General features: G+C 44.9%; 1 protein-coding gene across 1 annotated transcript in view; it reads right to left on the minus strand.

Moving 5' to 3' along the window:
* Positions 1 to 20,537, minus strand: part of PARD6G (par-6 family cell polarity regulator gamma) — a 63,380-nt gene that overhangs the window by 30,913 nt on the left and 11,930 nt on the right. The window contains exon 2 of the mRNA XM_045527573.1: positions 1,150 to 1,372. Coding sequence (XP_045383529.1) covers positions 1,150 to 1,372 — 223 coding nt within the window. The remainder of the gene's footprint in view (positions 1 to 1,149; positions 1,373 to 20,537) is intronic.

Consider the following 20,537-nt stretch of genomic DNA (forward strand, 5'->3'; position numbering starts at 1 on the left):
CAGCAGGTCCCACCCCCACGGACAGAACAACGGCAACAGCTGGTACCGGCAGGGCACAGAGCACAGGCCGGCACGCAGGGTAACTCGACGGGCAGGTGCCGTCCTTGCCCCGTGGTGCAGCGGAGACAGGCACTGGGGGGGGGCCGGTCTGCGGACAGGAACTGGGCAGCCCCGCCCCCACCTCTCGCCAGGACACGGCCGCTCCTTCCCCGGCCCCAGCTCAGCCCTCCCGACTCCCGAGACTCCTGTGCGGTGCAGTGCGTGCACCGGGCAGCTGCGATGTGCTGCAGCCTGGCGTCCGGGCAGCCAGGGCTCATGTGCACAGCGGGTCCTCCCACACAGGGAGGGTGATCGTCGGCAAATCAGTTAGGAAAACCACGATTACGAGTTCCCACTGGCAACCCTCCCCTGCAGCTGGGTCTCTCCTTCAGCATATTATTTTGAAATGATGACGTTCCCCCGAGTTTAGAGATGCAGAAAAATTCCAAATGCGGTTCTGAGAGGTGAGCAGCGTGAGGTCCCACAGCCCGGCACTCCCCGCCCTTCCAGCCTTCAGCTGGGTCAGTAATTCATTTTGACATAAAACAGTATTTCTATTACCTACTGCAAAGCTAGGCCTTCAACGTTAAAAGTTAGCCGAAGTTATAACGTAAAGCTAACATTTTTTCCCAATCCTGAAAAGACAGTGCAAGGTATGTGGCAGTGACCTGCGTTTCATTCCTACGCCACAGACTGGTGCCCTCCACTGCTTAATTCACTCGCTTCCAGTTAGATACCAAAAGCATCAATAGTATTTTTCCCTCAGTATTTAAAAGTCAGAAGTCAACATTATTTAAGGTGGAAAATGCAGTCAGTTTAAATATTTTAAGTCTTTCCAATATCTAAATGTTGACCCAAACCATTTTAACTTCCTTAATCTCCCACTACAAGCTGGAAAACAGAATCACATGATCCTGTGATTATATATTTTTAAATATTATAATTATATAATAATTAAATATTAATACTTTACATTACTAAATATAATATATAATTTAATATAGTTAAATTAAATATATTAGACATTATAAATATAATAATATAATTACATTCTATGATTTTTTTTAAAATAATCGCTAAGCAAGGTTGGCAGGCCAGCCTCCCGGGTACCTCGTTTCTGGATGAAGACCCTGAGCAGTGGATTCGCGCTGGAGACCGCCTTGCAGAAGTTGTCATCGTTGTTGATGGGCAGGAGGTCGCCGTGCACGTCTGCGTAGCCGATGGTCACGTCGCTGTTGGAGATGCGGTGGGTGTGCACAACCAGCTTGTAGAAGTCCTCAAACCTCCCAGGCTTGTGCCGGTCCAAGGAGAACCTTCGGAATTCCGCCCCAAACTAAAATGCAAGAGATGAGAGTAAACACCAGAAAAAGAGAGCCAGAAATAAGGTGCGTTGACTTAATAAACAAATGTTTGCTGAGCTCCAGGAGGCCCCGGGACACAGTGGCAATGTCTCTGTTTTCGCGCAGGTAACCGTGAGCAAACAAGCAATTTCACTGAGGAAGAGGAACCGGAAGGAATGGAAAATGGTAGTGAGCACGGCACAGCTCCTTCATCCACTCGGACCCAGGACAGCTCCCTCACGTGCATCCCGAGGACAGGACGGGACAGGCCATGGCGCTCAGGTGGTAGGAAAAGCAAGGTCAAAATTAACATAAATGTGACAGGTAGCACGAAACAAGAGTCCATGCTTACGGGCTTAGAGAACTCAGGGCAAGAGAGGGCCTGATGAAACCTCAGGACTTTTTCCCAAGGGCAAGGGAAAGCCCTTAAGGGTTTTAAGTCAAGAAGTGTTTTGATTTGATTTGTATTTTAATAGGATCAAATGGCTACATTTCAAAAGAATCAGAAACGGAAGTAAAACTCAAAGAATGAAGGATCCCCGGTCAAACCCTGTGCTTCACGAAGCCACAGGAGACAAGAGGGCAGGTTCTGGGACGTGCAAGATGACAGAGACGGCCTCTCTTCAAAAGACAGCATTGATACCGCCCTTTGGATCTGTGATTAGGTGGCCCGACTTGGGAGATGCCTGGGGACCAGCCTCCTTCCCAGCAGCCCCTGGCCTGGCGCGATACCCACGGAGCAGCCTCCTGGGCTCCAGGCTGACCTTCAGGAGAGGCTCCCGGGTTTGGGCTTGGGACTGCTGGCCCCTTCACCTGGCACTAGGGACCTCTGCTCACCAGGTGGTGCAGACTGCGCTCTTCTTCAATGTAGCTGAAAACTAAGTATATCGGATGGAATATACAGGCAGTCCCTGGGTGACAGATGGGGTACAATCCTGAGACCATCTGCAGGTCAGAGTGTGTGTAGCTCAGACCCCTGGTGACCATATGTGGCAGTGACGGTAACAACACCACCACCATGACGACGGCTCCCGTGGTGAGCACAGTACAGTGCGATGCTGTACCATCAGTGCCATCCCGGGACTGTAATAAGAAGTTACAGAGACTACTGTGCTTTTTAATTCAAACAAACATAAAACCAAACGCATACAAAAGGTTTGACAGGAGATAGGAGAAAAGTCAAAAAAGAATATTAGGTTATTAAGTACGAAATGCCCGATGTCCTTAAGTACTAAGTTAGACAGTTGATATCTCTGATATTTCAATTTGACACTTGTGTTATGTTTATTGTGAAGGTACATCAGTCTTTCAAACATATGGTTTGGCTTGTGATTATTCTTCTAATTTTTTTTAGAGCAATTTTTGTGAAAACATGGATAAGTCAAAAATTCGTGTTATTTTCAAATATGAGTTCTGTTGTAGAACCAGTGCAACCCAGACAGCTCAAAGTATCAATGAAGGATGTGGCTAACGAACGCACAGTACATTGATGGTTTGAGAAGTTCCATTCTGGTGATTTTCATCTTGAAAATGAGCCACATGGGAGACTTGAGACCAAGGTGGATAATGATGAGCTGAAAGCTGTAGTGGAAGCGAATCCATCTCAACCTACACACGAATTAGCAGCAAGGTTTGACGTTACTATTCCAACAATATTGGACCATTCGAAACAAATGGGCAAGGTAGGGAAGCTGGATAGATGGGTTCTGCGTGAATTAAACAAGAGTCAGAAGAGAAATCGTCTCAAAGCTTGCCTTTCTTTGCTGTCACAACATAAAGGTGAACCATTTCTACATTGTGTTGTTATATGCGATGAAAAATGGATTCTCTTTGCCAATAGCAAGCATTCGGCATGATGGTTGGGATCAAGATGAAGTGCTGAAACCCAGTACAAAACCGAATACTCATCAAGAAAAAGCTAATGGTGTCCATTTGGTGTCCAGTGCTGGTACTATCCACTGCAGCTTCATGAATGAAACCTGGTCTGTAGATGGCAGCGGATTCTATTGCAGCCAACTGGATGAAATGATGAGGATGCTTGTGATTAAGCAGCCGAGACTGGGCAATAGAGACAGGCCAATCCTCTTACAAGACAACACTCTACACTTTTGATTCAAAATGAGACATTTCATATTTAATGACCTAATATTAAAGGTTAACACTCACCTAATAGTCTATCAATGCTAGGCTAATAGGAATGTTACTCTTACTTTGATCTTCTAACCAAACCAATAATAGCCTTTCCATTCCAGTAATGAATCCCTTGTGCTGCTTAGTAGTAACTGGCCTCTCCGTGGAGCACTGCCTTGCTCACGCTCTGTTATTCTCACTTCATACTTTATACAATCGTCCCCATCGTGGAGCGACTGAAGCCTGATGTCTTCCCCACGCACGGCGGCGTCCGGCCTTCTCCACACAATTAATTATTTCTACTTTCCTTTCCACTGTAATCACCTTTCTCTTTGCTGCAGGCTCCCCTGGACTTGCCGTGGACTCTGCTTTGCAGGCTTGGTCATCAGGGCAAACACAGACTCACAGAATCGAATTTAAAAGTTAAGATGGAAGTGGCGCCGTGCGTAGACCGTGTAAGCAGGGACCGGGCGCTGCGCCGAGATGCTGCACCAGTGAGCAGCGCGCCCCCATGGCTGGTTCACATGCGTGGAAGGAAGTGGGTCCCGAATTATTAATGTCATTATTTAATGATAAATTATCCTATGCGGAGCCTTGGGAGCCCATTCATAAATTCAGAATGTCGTTAAGTTGGGTCATCAGTAATCCGGGGACTGGCTGCATAGAAAAATTAAGTGTCTACAGTTTACACAAAACTAGTCACTATGTCATCTGGACCCCATTGTCAATGAGTGAGGAGCAAATCATCTAAAATCATACGTGTTTGCATCAGAATCACTGGGAGGGTCATCAGAGCGCTGTTCTGGGGTGTGACCCAAGAATCTGCATTTCTGACAAGTTCCCAGAAGAAGCGGAGGCCCCTGCTCTGGGGACCACACACAGGCAACCACCGGTTTTGCCAGAATCAGCGCCAGACCTGACATTTGGCAGATTCTCTCAATGAAACTGACTCGCCTGAGAACAAACCTCCTTTCCCACCTCCCTTTCGAAAAGCACTTCCCCAGGTCACCAAAAGCAAAACAAACCTCTCACCCTCCCTGCATAGCCTCCAGGAACAAAGAAACCTCCAGCACACACAACAATGGGACAGTTCAAAATACTGGTTTGGGAAAAGCCACATTCAATGATTAATCAAAACTCCTGAAGCGGTTTCCCACATACGCAGTCAAGACAGAAGCCTGACCCCAGAACCTGGTGTCTGGCCCAAGTCACACCTCTGAGTGCAGCTGTGCCTAAAAGGGGTGGAGGGAAGAGCTATTGCCACAGCATCTGCTGGAGACCCCACACCCTTCCCCCATTATCCAAAGATGAGCATTACATTTCTTCTCAGTATTTGACACAAGGAGACACCATCAGCCGGCCTGGCATGTGGGCAATGCAGATTCTTTCATACACAGGGCCAGAAAGACTTAAAGACATAGGACATCAAGCCTACAACATGTTTTATGTAGTTTCTTTCAGATTCACTGTCAAATCAAATCACAAAGCATTTATTTCTTTTTCTTTTTTTTTGAGACAGAGTCTCACTCTGTTGCCCAGGACTAGAGTGCTGTGGTGTCAGCCTAGCTCACAGCAACCTCAAACTCCTGGGCTTAAGCAATCCTCCTGCCTCAGCCTCCCGAGTAGCTGGGACTACAGGCATGTGCCACCATGCCCAGCTAATTTTTTGTATATATATTTTTAGTTGTCCATATAATTTCTTTCTATTTTTTTAGTAGAGATGGGGTCTCACTCTTGCTCAGGCTGGTCTCGAACTCCTGAGCTCAAATGATCCACCCGTCTCAGCCTCCCAGAGTGCTAGGATTACAGGTGTGAGCCACCGCGCCCTGCCAATTTAGAAACATTTTTAACAAATATAGCCTATGGCCACAAGAAAAAACTTTAACTTCAATTTATATAAATATTTTTGACAGAGGAATTAAGCATAAAATTTTTAGCATAAAATATTAGGACAAAATCTCCTGGGGGAGTAATGGAAAGAGGAAAATCAAAGAGAAAAAGGAACAATGTAGAATTTCTGATCATTAAAAAGAGCTCACTCTGGCCGGGCGCGGTGGCTCACACCTGTAATCCTACCACTCTGGGAGGCCGAGGCTGGAGGATCACTAGAGGTCAGGAGTTGGAGACCAGCCTGAGCAAGAGTGAGACCACATCTCTACTAAAAAAATAGAAAGAAATTATATGAACAACTAAAAATATACATAGAAAAAATTAGCCGGGCATGGTGGCACATACCTGTAGTCCCAGCGACTCGGGAGGCTGAGGCAGTAGGATCGCTTGAGCCCAGGAGTTTGAGGTTGCTGTGAGCTAGGCTGATGCCAGGGCACTCACTCTAGCCGAGGTAACAGAGTGAGACTCTGTCTCAAAAAAAAAAAAAAAAAAAAAAAAAAAAGATCTCATTCATCCTATTTTAAAATGTATGATGGTAGTATCAGATCACCATAGCATTTAGATTTCATTGGCTATATTTAAAATATCATGTGCTAAAAGCTTTATTTTTAAGTGAAATATTTATAGCATGTTGGAAATTATATCCTTTGCAACTATTTATATTTATTACAAAAAATTTAGGTGCCAACTTAAAAACATATCATCCCCTTTACAGTGGTAGTCTCTCAAAATTCTTTCAGAGGGTCTGTGAGTTTTGAAGACCACTGTGTCAGAGCCGAGGGATCACCATGACGATGCCTAAGCCACACTCAAGGTCAGCAAGAGATTCGGCAGCCCCAGCGTTCTCGCTGCCCCCCACGTGGTGATTTTCCTAGGAGAGCTCAGGACGGGCAGGGCTGCAGCTCCTGCTGGGCGTCCTTGGTCCTTCGAGCACCTGCTGGCCCACACAGAGACGCCTCCTGCCCGGCTAATTTACTAATGTGCCACCATGCCTGGCTAATTTACTAATAAAGTTCTTGGTCAAGAACAAAAAGCTGGCAGAACCCCAAGACAGCTAAGAGCTTGGGAAGTGTGGCAGGAAATTGCCGTGTTAGAAGTTACTATCCAGGCACTTCCAGAACAGAGGGTTAGGGACCTGCAATGCTCTGCTCATCCACAAAAGCAAGAACGCTGGCAAAAACTGTCAAAATCAACTTTTGGAGAACTGTGGAATGCAACGTTTTTTGCTGTTGTTGTTTTGAGACAAAGTCTTATTCTGTTACCTCAGCTAGAGTGCCGTGGCGTCAGCCTAGCTCACAGCAACCTCAAACTCCTGGGCTCAAGCGATCCTCCTGCCTCAGCCTCCCAGAGTGCTGGGAGTACAGGCGTGAGCCACTGCCCCTGGCCTAGAACTGTGGAAATTAAGCAACAGCTTGTAACACTCCAAGGAGAGTTTATTCTAGAGAAAGGGCTGAATCTCAGTAAGAACAACAAGCTTTGTGATGTTTTCATTTCCCTATCCCCCTTTCTTCAGCTGTGAGAACCAGCAGCCTCACAACCTGGGAGGAGGCAGAGCCAGTCTGGTGTCCCCAACACCCCACACTCACTCACAGGACTGTCACCACCACACACACAGCCAGTCTGGCGTCCCCAACACCCCACACTCACTCACAGGACTGTCACCACCACACACAAAGCCAGTCTGGCGTCCCCAACACCCCACACTCACTCAAAGGACTGTCACTGCCAGACCTGTCTTGCAGGTGCTAGAAAAGCTGTGTCTATAGCTCCCTTGTGGGAAAAGCCCTTCTTCCAGAAATCAGCAGAAATTGTTTAACATTTAAAGATCTTATGATAAAAGTTTTCTTTTTTTTTTTATGGGCCAGAATTATTTTGTTAATAGGACCAACTTATGTTATATACAAAGGTAACCATTGAATAATTATAAACAAATAATTTCATCCCATACTCCCAGGCAATTTTGCATCTCTTCCCAGATACAGAACATTTACTTTAATAAACTTACAATGAGTAATTTGCCTGAAACCACTGAAAGTGGGGATACTTTCAAAACAGCTTCTTATATGATACGATTAACCAGATCTCCCCACCCTCACCCGACCTATAGATGCTATTACTCATTCTTTTGAGTTAATGCACTGATGGCCTCTGTTAAAATTAAATTATCTTCTAATAGACAAGTGAAGCTATTAACATTTAGCTCAAATTAGTTGACTGGATTCCTTAATCACTTAGTAAGTTCCTTTGTGAAAAAAACTCAGAAGCAGTTGAGACTTTTAAAAGCTACAGGTATTTTTAAAAGTTTTATTTTTAAATGAAATTTTCACAACATGCTGGAAGTTATATCCTTTGCAACTATTTATATTTCTTATGAGGAAATTTAGACATCAATCTAAAAATACATTATTGCCTTTATACTTGCAGTTAAGGAAGTTCTTTTAGGGGGTGTGTGAGGCTTGAAGACTGCTGCACTAGGTTATCGGGATCGCGGTCACCGCTGGGGCAAATGAGAGCAGGGCAGACACATCTACAGAAATGCCGGGCACTCCCACCCATTAGGGTAGCTACTGTCAAAACAACGGAAAATAACTGCTGGTGAGGAAGGGCAGTACTGTGCACTACTCAGGGGCGGGGGCGGGGGGGATGTAAAACGCAGCACCTGCTGTGAAAAACAATATTACACAGTCCCTCAACAAATTAAAAACAGAATTGCCATACGACCCAGCAATTCCATTTCTGGGTATATACCTACAACAACTGAGAGCAGGATCTCAAAGAGATATGTGTCCACCCATGTTCACAGCAGTATTATTTACAATCGTTAAAATGTGGAAGCAACTCAAGTGTCCATCAGTGGCTGAATGAATAAGCAAAATGTGCCACATACACACGATGGAATATTATTCAGCCTCAGAAAGGAAGGATATTCTGACACGTGCTGCAACACGGATGAACCCTGAGGACACTATGCTGAATGACACAAGCCAGTCACAAGAAGACAAACACTGCATGTTTCCACTCAGATGTGGTCCCCAGAGCACGCAAAGTCAGCGATGGAAAGTGTATGGTGGGTGCCAGGGGCTGGGGGAGAAAGAATGGGCATTATTGTTCAGTGGGCACAGAGTTTCAGTTTTGCAAGATGAAGAGTTCTGGAGATGGACGACGGTGACGGTTGCACAACAATGTGAATACAGAGCAGGTCCTTGAATAATGTTTTATTCAATGTCGTTTTGTAATAACACTGATGAGAGGGGAAAAAAAAGAAAAGATTCCTGGCCATGGCCACTGTCTGTGTGGAGTTTGTGGGAATTTTCTCTGGGTACTGCAGTTTCCTCCCACAGATGTGCACGTTAGGTTACCTGGCATGTCTACACTGTCCCAGGCTCAGGGAACGTGGGTGTGTGTGCGCCCCACAATGGGACGCGTTCTGTCCAGGGCTGGTTCCCACCTTGAGCCCTGAGCTGAAGTGGCTATACTAACAGCAGACAAAATAGACTTTAATATAAAAATTTTTACTAGAGACAAAGAAAGATATTTTATAATAAAAGGGTCAATTCATCAGGAAGACATAACAATTATAAACATATGTAAACCTTACTTACAACACAACCCCAAAATAGATAAAAACAAAAACTCACAAACTTGAAAAGAGAAATAGACAATTCAACAATAAATGTAGGAGACTTTACTATCTTCTTTTCTTTTCTTTTTTTTTTTTTTTTTGAGACGGAGTCTCACTTTGTTGCCCAGGCTAGAGTGAGTGCCGTGGCATCAGCCTAGCTCACAGCAACCTCAAACTCCTGGGCTTAAGCGATCCTACTGCCTCAGCCTCCCGACTAGCTGGGACTACGGGCATTCGCCACCATGCCCGGCTAATTTTTTTTTTTCTATATATATTTTCAGTTGTCCAGATAATTTATTTCTATTTTTAATAGAGACGGGGTCTTGCTCAGGCTGGTCTCGAACGCCTGATCTCGAGCGATCCACCCGCCTCGGCCTCCCAGAGGGCTAGGATTACAGCCGTGAGCCACCACGCCGGCCTCTTATTTTCAATAATGCACAGAACCAGGCAGAACATCAACAAAGAAACAGAAGACTTAAACAACACTAACGGACATCTGTACAATACCCTACCCAAAAACTGCAGAATATATATTCTTATCAAATATACATGAAACATTCTCTAGGATACACCATATGTTAGGCCCTAAAACAAGTCTCAGCAAATTTAGAAGAACTGAAATTATACAAAGTATGTCTTCCAACCATAGTGAAATGAAATTAGAAGAACATTTGGGAAATTCACAAATATATAGAAATTAAACAGCACACTTCTAAATAACCTATGGGTTTCAGAAAAGAAAATCACAAGGGAAATTAGAAAATAGAGATCAATGAAAATGAAAAAATACCATACCAAAATTATGAGATGCAGCTAAAGCAGTGGTCAGAGGGAAATTTATAGCTGTAAACAATTATTCTAAAAATGAAACATTGCAAATCATTAACCTAAGCTTCCCCCATTAGAAACTAAAAAAGACGTGCAAACTTAATCCAGAGCCAGCAGAGCAAAAGCAGGAAATAATAAAAGAGTAGAGCAGAAATAAGTGGAATAGAGACTAGAAAAACAGAGAAAATAACAAACCAAAATTGGTTGTTTGAAAAATCAACAAAACTGATAAATCTTTAGGTAGACCTACCAAGAAAAATAAAAGAAGATTCAAACTACTAAATTCAGCAATGGAAGAGGGGATATTACTATTGATCCCAAGGAAATAAGAAGAATTATAAGCTTTCCAGTAGCAACAATCACATCTAGCACCCAAGGAAACAATATTTCTTAGAGAGATGACCTATTCTAGGACAGGCAGAGGAAATACACAAGATGAGCCTGGGGTATTTTATACCACCAGAAAGTAAGGAAGTGCTATAAACCAAACAAAATTCAATCATGGGGATATGTCAAAAGGAAACAGAAACCAAATGAAAAAGCTTCCAATGGCCAAAGCTGGAACAATTTGAACAAGAAAATAAAGCAGTAATAGATTATAACTCAAAGTATAAATGTCCATGAGTCCATAATGATATAAATGACTAAAAAAATAAATGTGGTAGAGCAGGCAAATCTATCATGCAGAAGAATACCAAATAATTTATGTAGATACACAGGTAGAGCATAACTGCCCACTACTTAAGCATAGGCTACATATAATGTGTTCTTTCCAATGACTGCAGTATTAAAATAGGAAAGAAAGAACAACTCTACAATGGAGAAACCTGGCAAACATTCTTAGCCAAGTGATCAAGGTCAACATCAATGGTGGTAAGTCATGTTAACAGTGTGTACCCTTGATGTGATGTGATAAAAATAGTACTTTACCACTATGGTCTTCCCCCCGCCAAACCCATAATCCCACTCTAATAATGAGGAACACAACAGATAAATCCCAATTGAGGGACAGTCTACAAAATATCTTCTCTTTTCTTTTTTCTTTCTTTTTTATTTTATTCTTTTGAGAAAAAGTCCTAGCATTGTGTCTACAAAATATCTTAACAGTACTCTTCAAAACTATCAAAGTCACTTGAGACATGGAAAGTCTAAGAAATTATCACAGCCACAAGGAGCCTAAGGAGACAGATAACTAAATACAAGGTGGTATCCTGGATAGATCTTGGAACATTAGGTTAAAAGGACATTGGGTAAAATAAGGAAATCTGAATAAAGTATGAATTTCAGTTAATAATCATGTATCAGTATTGGTTCTTTCATGATAACAAATGTACCAGATTAATATTAGATGTTAACAAAAGAGGAAACTGGGTGCAGTGTATATGGGAACTCTCCGTACTATCTTTGTAATTTTTCTGTAAATCTAAAACTGTTCTAAAACAAAATTTTATGGAAAAAGGAATTATAAGAGCATACTATGAATAACTGTATGCCAACAAACTGGGTAACCTAGATGAGATGGACACATTCCTAGAAAGACATAAACTATCAAAACTGATTCAAAAAGAAACAGAAAATCAAAATAAACTTTTAATAAGAGATTGCATTAGTAATTTTCTAAATTCCCATACAAAAAAATTCCAGGCCCAGATGACTGGTGAATTCTGCCAAATGTTTACAGAATTAATATCAATCCTTCACAAATTCTTCCAAAAAAAACAAGAGGAGGGAACACTTCCCAACTTACTCTATGAAGTAAGTTTTAACCTGACACCAAATCAGAAAAAGATATCACAAAGAAAAGTACAGACCTATATCCACTATGAATAGAGACACAGAGATCCTCAACAAAAATACTAGCAAACCACATCCAGCAACATATAAAATGGAGTCTATACCGTGACCAGTGAGATTTATCACAGGAACGCAAGTTGGTTCAACATCCAAAAATCAGTCAATGTAATATAAGATAGTAACACATTGACTGCCATACTAGAAAAAATATTTTTTTCCTTGGGATCATGGTGTTTTATTATCAAAATAGAATAAAAACTTCAAAACAAAATAATTCTTTCTAATTTAATGAAAAATGTGTGTGTTTTTTTTTGTTTTCTGTGCGTGAATTATATGAAACTTGAAAACTAGTTCTCACAGCTTCCAAAGTAAAGAGACATGTGAGTTACATATGCTTCACAAGGCCCCCAGCTCAAAACTAGCATGAGTTAAATATAACTCACATGGCAGTTACTGTGTTAAAAGGACAAAAGTCATGTGATCATCTCAATAGGTGCAAAAAGCATTTGACAAAAATCTAATAACACCCTTTTGGCCAGGTGTGGTGGCTCATGCCTGTAATCCTAGCACTCTGGGAGGCGGAGGTGGGAGGATCGTTTGAGCTCCGGAGTTCAAGACCAGCCTGGGTAAGAGCGAGAACCCATCTCTATTACAAATAGAAAGAAATTAGCTGGACAACTAAAAAATATATATAGAAAAAATTAGCTGGGCATGGTGGCACATGCCTGTAGTCCCAGCTACTCAGGAGGTTGAGTAGGAGGATTACTTGAGCTCAGGAGTTTGAGGTTGCTGTGAGCTAGGCTGATGCCAAGGCACTCTAGCCCAGGCAACAGAGTGAGACTCTGTCTCAAAATAAATAAATAAATAAATAAAAATAAATAAATCATAACACTCTTTTATGATAAAAAATACTCAACAAACTAGGAATAGAAGGAAACTTCCTCATTCTAAGAGAGCATCTATGAAAACTCACAGCTAACATCATACATAATGGTTAAGACAGAAAGATTTCCCCCTGAGATCAAGAACAAAACAAGAATGTCCACTTTCACATCTTCTATTCAACCTTGTACAAGAGGTTCTACCCAGGGCAGTTAGACAAGAAAATAAAAGGCATCAGATTAGAAAGAGAGAATTTAAAGTATCTCTATTCACAGACATGCACTTATATGTAGAAAATCCTAAGGAATCCACAGAAAATCTTTATTAGAGTTAATAAATGAGTTCAGCATGGTGGTAGGATACAATACCAATATACAAAAATAAATTGCATTTCTATATAGTAGCAAGGAACAAACTGAAAATTAATTTAAGAAAATAATTTCATTATCAATAGTATTATAAAGATAAAATATTTAGAAATAAATTTAACAAAAGTGAAATACTGACACATTGAAAACTGTAGAACATTGTTGAAAAAAAAAAGATCTAAATGACTAGAAGGACGTTCCATGTTCATGGACTGGAAGACAATATTGTTAAGATGGCACTACTTCCCAAATTGATCTCCAAATTCAATGCAACTCCTATCAAAATCTTAGCTGCCTTTTTTTGCACTAATTGGCAAGTGTATCCTAAATTTATGTGGAAATGCAAGGGACTCATTATATCCAAAATAATCTTTACAAAGAAGCACAGAGTTGGAAAACTCACACTTCCCAGTTTCACAGTGTGCATCTTGTGCTAACACAGAGATAGACACATAGATAATCAAGAGAACAGAATTGAGAAACCAGGTTAAAAAAAAAAAACCCTTACATTTGTGATCAATTTATTTTTGACAAGAACGTCAAGACAATTCAATGGGAGAAAGAAATAGTCTTTTCAACAAATGGTGGGACAACTGCATATCCCCACGGAAAACAATGCAGTACTGCCTCATACTACACATAAAAATTAACAGAAGTTGCATAACAGACTAAATGTAAGAGCTTAAAATCATAAAACTCTTAGAAGAAAACACAGGATTAAATTTTCATTACTGGAGTTGGGCAATGATTTCTTAAATACAATGCCAAAAGCATAAGCAACAGAAGAAAAACATAAATTGGACTTCATTAAAATTAAAAACTTTTGTGTTTAAAAACCATCCAGAAAGTGAAGTGATAATCTATAAAATGGGAGAAAATATTTGTAAATCAGATACCTGATAAGGGACTTGCACCAAGAATATATTTAAAAACCCAACAACAAAAAGACAAGCAATCCCATTTAAAAATGGGCAAAAAACTTGAATAGACATTTCTCTGAAGAAGATATACAAATGGCCAATAAACACATGAAAACATGCTCAGCATCATTAATCATTAGGGAAATGCAAATCAAAACCATAATGAGATACCATTTCAAACTCATTAGGATGGCTATAACAAAAAAGACAACAGCATGTTGGTAAGAATGTGAAGGAATCTGAACCCTCATAAATTTTTGGTAGGAATGTGACATGGTGCAACTGATTTGGTAGATAGTGTGACAGTTCCTTAGAATGTTAAACACAGTTTCAGATGACCAGCAATTTCACTCCTAGGTATTTACCTCAAAGGAATGAACACATACGTCCACCCAAAAACTTGTACACCAATGTTCATAGCAGCATTTTTCACAATAGCCAAAAAGGGAAAACAATCCAAATGTCCATCAACTGATGAGTGGAGAAACAAACGTGGTACACCCACACAACCGGATACTATTTGGCCACAGAAAGACATGGAGTGCTGAGTACAACAAAGAGGGACCTTGAAAACGTAGTGCTAAGTGCAAGACCCCAGGCACGAAGGACCATATATTTGCGACCACAATTATAAACAGTGGGTGCCAGGGGCTGGAAGGAGGAAGGAATTGAGAATGGCTGCTAATGGATGTGGGGTTTCTTTTAGGGGGTGAAGAAAATGTTCTAAAGTTAGATAGTGGTAATGATTACACAATTTTCTAGATATACTAAAAACCAGTGAATTTTACACTTTAAAGATGTGTATTTTTATTTCATGTTAACTATAGCTTACAGAACTGGTATTTTTTTTTAAAAGGTCACTCAAAGATTAATTTTTTTAAACAATCAACTGAAGGTCGTTCAGAAGCCTGAAAACCCCGGGGTGGTGCTGGCAGGTGCCACGCGGGGCCTCTGCTTCTGCTGCAGGGACCAAGGGACCAGGTGTCCGCTGCTGCACACCATCCACTTGGAAGGGGAGGAGCTAAGACCCAGCGAAGCCTGCCCATCGCCACTGACGGGCACAGGATGCGAGATTCAGTCCAACTCACTGGCAGGGCAGGCTTTTCCAGTCTGAATGGGTCCAACAGGGTTGAATTGGTAAGGAGGACAGAGGGCAGGCACCCCGAACAGGGTAGAACTTGCCTTCCCTCACACACCTGTCTCCACCCTGACCCCAAACTGCAAAGTCAGTCCTTCTCCAATTCAGAACTAAAACTTTATGTGAATGATATTTCTGAAGTCACAGGGCTCTGGCAATATTAATCTATTTTCATTGTTCATTGTCTATCCTTAAGGATAATTCATTACCATTCCCACGATTATATTTTATTTTCCAAGTTAAAAGATATTAAAAAACATTACATTTCCTTTCCTTGATACCTAAGAGGGCCTATCTACCTTACCATATGTTTAATGAAATCCATTCTGTGTAGAGCATGGATTAATGCAGAGCACGAATGGCTCTAAGGTAGAAAACACTTTTTCTGTCTACAACAGAATTCCAAAATACTTATGGCCTAACATCTCCATGGTGCTGACGCAGTAAGTTCTGCACAAACCTCCTCATTGTGAGCGGCTCTCTCCCTGGTGGCACTCACAGGGCTCACGTGTGGTGGACGGTTGTCTTCGTGGCCTGAATTAAATCGAAAGCCTCCCAGTTGGAAGCCGCCTTCCAAGCTCCTGTACTGCTGGCTCAGAGAGGGTGAGAGACCTGCCCAAGTCCACAGAGATACCTGACTCCAGGCCGGAAACCCTGGTCCAGGGCTGCCTGCAATGCCAGGCTGCCCAGTCAGCCGCCTGCGCCTCCTTCTTACCACTGAAAACAGGGTTCCCAGGTTGCATCTTGAACTCACTCAGCTACTTGTAATATTTACTGGAAAACTTAAAAATGTCATGTTTTTGCTGAGTAAGGTGCACCTATGGCTCAATACCATCCCCAAAGGAACTGTGGCACCATTTCTTGGTCTGTGTGTAACGTTGCGCTAACGTCTGCACTTCCTTCACAAAGATTCAAAGAAATGAGGAGAATTTTAAACAGTGTTTTCCTCTCACCTAGGTCCTTTCACATCACTGTCTTTCTAACTTAGGGTTTGGACCTGTGTGATGTCTTCCATGACCCAAAGGGAGGGAAGGCCGTTCCCAGCACCCAGGCAAAGGCCCATGCAGTGCCGTGTCTGACAGCTGCACGGGGGTGCGAGGCGCACACACACCACTTGCAACCCCCTTTGCAGAGAGTTCGAGTGTGCATCACAGCCACTCTGCTGGCTCCAGCCAGTGCCTGACTCAACCTGTCCCCAGCTCATCTCCCCTTCAGGCTGGTTTTCACAAAAAAGCCAATTTAAACTTAAAAGGCAACAGTTTCTGATTCTGAATTTCTATCCTCCCTTGTCATTTCCTCAAAATCTTCTGCTGGTCTTTTAAAAGCATCATGTCGGCCTGGCGCGGTGGCTCATGCCTGTAATCCCAGCACTCTGGGAGGCCGAGGCGGGAGGATCGCTCGAGGTCAGGAGTTCGAGACCAGCCTCAGCAAGAGCGAGACCTCGTCTCTACTAAAAATAGAAAGAAATTATCTGGCCAACTAAAAATATATATAGAAAAAATTAGCCGGGCATGGTGGTGCATGCCTGTAGTCCCAGCTACTCAGGAGGCTGAGGCAGGAGGATCACTTGAGCCCAGGAGTTTGAGGTTGCTGTGAGCTAGGCTGACGCCACAGCACTCACTCTAGCCCGGGCAACAGAGCGAGACTCTGTCTCAAAAAAAAAAAGCATCGTGTCCTCTTCTGCACACAACTGAAGGCAGCATTGCCTCCGGCGGTCAGAGAAACTGAGCACACGAGCTGGTGAACACGGCTACTCCGGGGAAACCAGCAGAAACCAGAGTTTTGCTCTAGGCGCTCCCCCTAAAGGTGGGAAATCGAGGGCTGGTGCCTGGTACGACGCCCGAGGTGTGTCTGGAGAGGAGAGACGCACACACGCGTGATCCCACAGTGCACCTGCTTGGGCAGCTCAGGGGAACCCCCACAGCGACGCCCGGGACGACCCTGCATACCACCCTGCCACGCGGAAACCACTACCAGTATGCAGAAGACATTCCTCCAGGCTTCTCTAACACGTGTACTTTTTAAACAATTAGGATCACACACTGGTACATTTTTTTTATGGTTTGAATAGGGATATATAACCACATAGCTCAAAATTCAGAAGGTATTCAGTGACTTTCCAGCCACCCAGCCCCCTCCCCACAGGCAACAAACGATTTCAGTTTGGGTTGGTTTTTTCTGTGAACTTTACAGAGAAGCAGGATTTTAGTTTTTAGTGTACACTTCCAAAGATACTTTATGCATATGAAGACAAACATGAATTGTACCTCTCTTTCCCTATTTTCTATATTTTTTTCCCTTTTTTTTTTTTTTAATATTTTTTTGAGACAGAGTGTCACTCTGTCACTCTGGCTAGAGTGCCGTGGCGTCAGCCTAGCTCACAGCAACCTCAAACTCCTGGGCTTAAGCGATCCTACTGCCTCAGCTTCCTGAGTAGCTGGGACTACAGGCATGCGCCACCAAGCCCGGCTAATTTTTTCTATATATATTTTTAGCTGTCCATATAATTTCTTTGTATTTTTAGTAGAGACAGGGTCTCGCTCTTGCTCAGGCTGGTCTCGAACTCCTGAGCTCAAACAATCCGCCCTCCTCGGCCTCCCAGAGTGCTAGGATGACAGGCGTGAGCCACCGCGCCCGGCCCCTCTTTTCTAAATAATGGTAGTGTACTGCCCACTTTGGGGTATTCCTCGCTTCTTTAATTTAATTGATGTATTTTGCAAACATCCTTTTGCTGGCTGCTCACAGTTCTATGGGGGAGGTACCCTGATTCACAGATGTCCCTGAACTTGAGAAAGATTAAGTCTCTTGGCCAACCGTCACAGGTGTCCTGAGAGACACAACAAGCTCTCATCACACTGGCCAGCAAAGGTCTTCTGAAGAACCAGGCGTTAATGAAGAGTCTTCACCAGTCAGAATCTGCTGAGGAACCAAGTCACGTCCCAAACCCCAGGCAGCCACAAGTTTAAAAATTTTAATTGCCATGTTCCAAGTGCAGGAAACTGCTGTAGCTTACCACTGACTATAAGCATACAGTAAGCACCTGAATCTTCACTGAATTAATGAATTAAACCTGTCAATCAGCTTTAAGATGAAACTCTAGAACTTTAATTTGACACAGACTGACAATATAACAGAACAGGAGACAGGACAAGATTCGAGCACAAGGTCATGAAACACGGTCCACGTCTCTGAACGCGCAGCGGGTCCCACCAGTGTGGCCCCGAGCACATCACACCTGCCGGCGCCTCCGGCCATCGGGGGCCAAACTCGGCCCGGTGCCAGCAGGCAGGTGAAGATGTTTTCAGGCAACAAAAACAAGGAGGCAACGTTTCAAAGAATACTTGCAAATAGGTGAAAAGAAACAAGGCCACGTCCTCTTGGAAAAAGGCTTTGTTTCCAAATTACACAAGGAAGATACAGCGCATCGCTCTGACCCCTCTACTTTCTGCTTCTGGTGATCCCCGAGCGGGGCCCTGGGTCTCTGTCGCCACGCTCTCCACGGGGTCGCCGTGGGCAGGTGGCCTGTCCCGAGTCTCTGAGGACTCCCCACTCACGCCCACCGCGCACCCTTCCCTTCAGCAGAATAAACCCGCGAAAGGGAAGTTCTGGAAACTCCACTCACAAGAAGGCAATTCCGTGAACCACCGAACCAGCAGGGCTCGGGAAGGGCCCTTTGGTGGCGCGCGTCTCTTCACCGGGACCCAGGCCTTCAACCCGCCGGGGGGGCGCCGCGACACGCACACCCCGGTGAGAAGACGGGCAACCAACCGTCCGCGAGTCGCGCCGCGTGTGACGGGCAGCGACAGCCACGGCCAAGGGGAGCGCGCAGAGGCGGAGGTCGGCCCCTCACAGTCCCGGGGATGGGCCCTCACAGCACAGGGGCCGCCAGGCGCTTCCACGGTGCCCTCCGCGCCCCAGTCCTCCCAGCCCCGCCCAGCCCCACGCCAAGACCGGCCCGCCCACTGTCGCCCCGCCCACTGATGCCCCGCCCACTGATGCCCTGCCCAAGACCGGCCCGCCCACTGGTGTCCCGCCCACTGATGCCCCGCCCACTGACGCCCCGCCCAAGACCAGCCCGCCCACTGATGCCCCACCCACTGATGCCCCGCCCAAGACCGGCCCGCCCACTGGTGTCCCGCCCACTGATGCCCTGCCCAAGACCGGCCCGCCCACTGGTGTCCCGCCCACTAATGCCCCGCCCAAGACCGGCCCGCCCACTGGTGTCCCGCCCACTGACGCCCCGCCCACTGACGCCCCGCCCAAGACCAGCCCGCCCACTGATGCCCCGCCTACTAATGCCCCGCCCACGACCGGCCCGCCCACTGATGCCCCGCCCACTGATGCCCCGCCCAAGACCGGCCCGCCCACTGGTGCCCCACTCACTGGTGCCCCACCCACTGATGTCCCGCCCAAGACCGGCCCACCCACTAATGCCCCGCCCACTCGTGCCCCGTCCCCAGCCCCGGTCCAGCCCTCAGGGCCCATAGGCTGCGTCTCCGCTGAGGCCCCGCCCCATCCAGGCCCCGCCCCCAGCCCCGGTCCGGCCCCCAGGGCCCATAGGCTGCGCCTCCGCTGAGGCCCCGCCCCATCCAGGCCCCGCCCCCAGCCGGAGGTGGGAACACACAGGTCTTCGGAACAGGGACAGATTCCCATGGACTATGCTTGACAAAATATTTTCGATTGTGACAAACGGAAACAGCAAGAGTACAAACATACAAAAGCACATTCCCAGACCAAAATATGATGAAGCGAAGTTTTAAAAAGGCTTTAAGGACTCAAGGAAGACTTTCGATATGTTAAGTGAAAAAAACAGAACACACAGGGGCACCTGCAGTGTGATCCCGACCAGGCTGGAAATCACCTTGGCACGGCACGGCACGGCACGGCACGGCCGGGAATCCTGTCTGAGCCAGCAGCCCCTCGGACCAAGCAGGTCAAGACCCTGGGCTGGGCCCAGACAGGGTCCTTTGAGGAAGTTCCAGATCCTGATCCTCAAAGGTGCTCCTGGAACCATCAGCAGCATCCTCTGGAGCCAGACGGAGATGGGACCTCAACCCCAGACCAGGGAACAGATTCTGGATTCTCAGGAGGTCCAGGGCTCATGTGCACATTAAGGGTGGAAAAGAGGGTGTTAACAGCCCACTAAGCATCTTGCTAGTCACAGCTATAGGCTGTTTTTCAGTATTCGTTCATTCTTCAACGATGCCCAGCCCTGAACTGGTATGAGCACATGGTGCTGAACAAACGACCTGCCTTCACAGCGCTGAGGGTTTGCCGAGAGTGGAAGTCCAACAGTAATCACACGTGCAAATATGTAAGTGCAAATACAAGAAATGCAGATGAAGAGACTGTAGAACACAGGCTCTAATTTAAACAGGGTGTATAAGGGATGGAAATAATCAGTGAAGAGTGAGGACAGAGTGTTTCATCCCATGGCACAACTAGGAGCTAGGAGGGCAGCCCGGGCGGCCAGACGCGCAGAACCTGGTGTGTCCGACGCTCCAGGGAAACACTGGCATGGGGAGGCAGCTCCAGCACATGGTGGGTCCCTCAGGTGGCTCTAACATTCCTGCTATGCATCCAGGT

The sequence above is a fragment of the Lemur catta genome, chromosome 16 (genome assembly GCF_020740605.2).
Source record: "Lemur catta isolate mLemCat1 chromosome 16, mLemCat1.pri, whole genome shotgun sequence".
NCBI lineage: Eukaryota > Metazoa > Chordata > Mammalia > Primates > Lemuridae > Lemur > Lemur catta.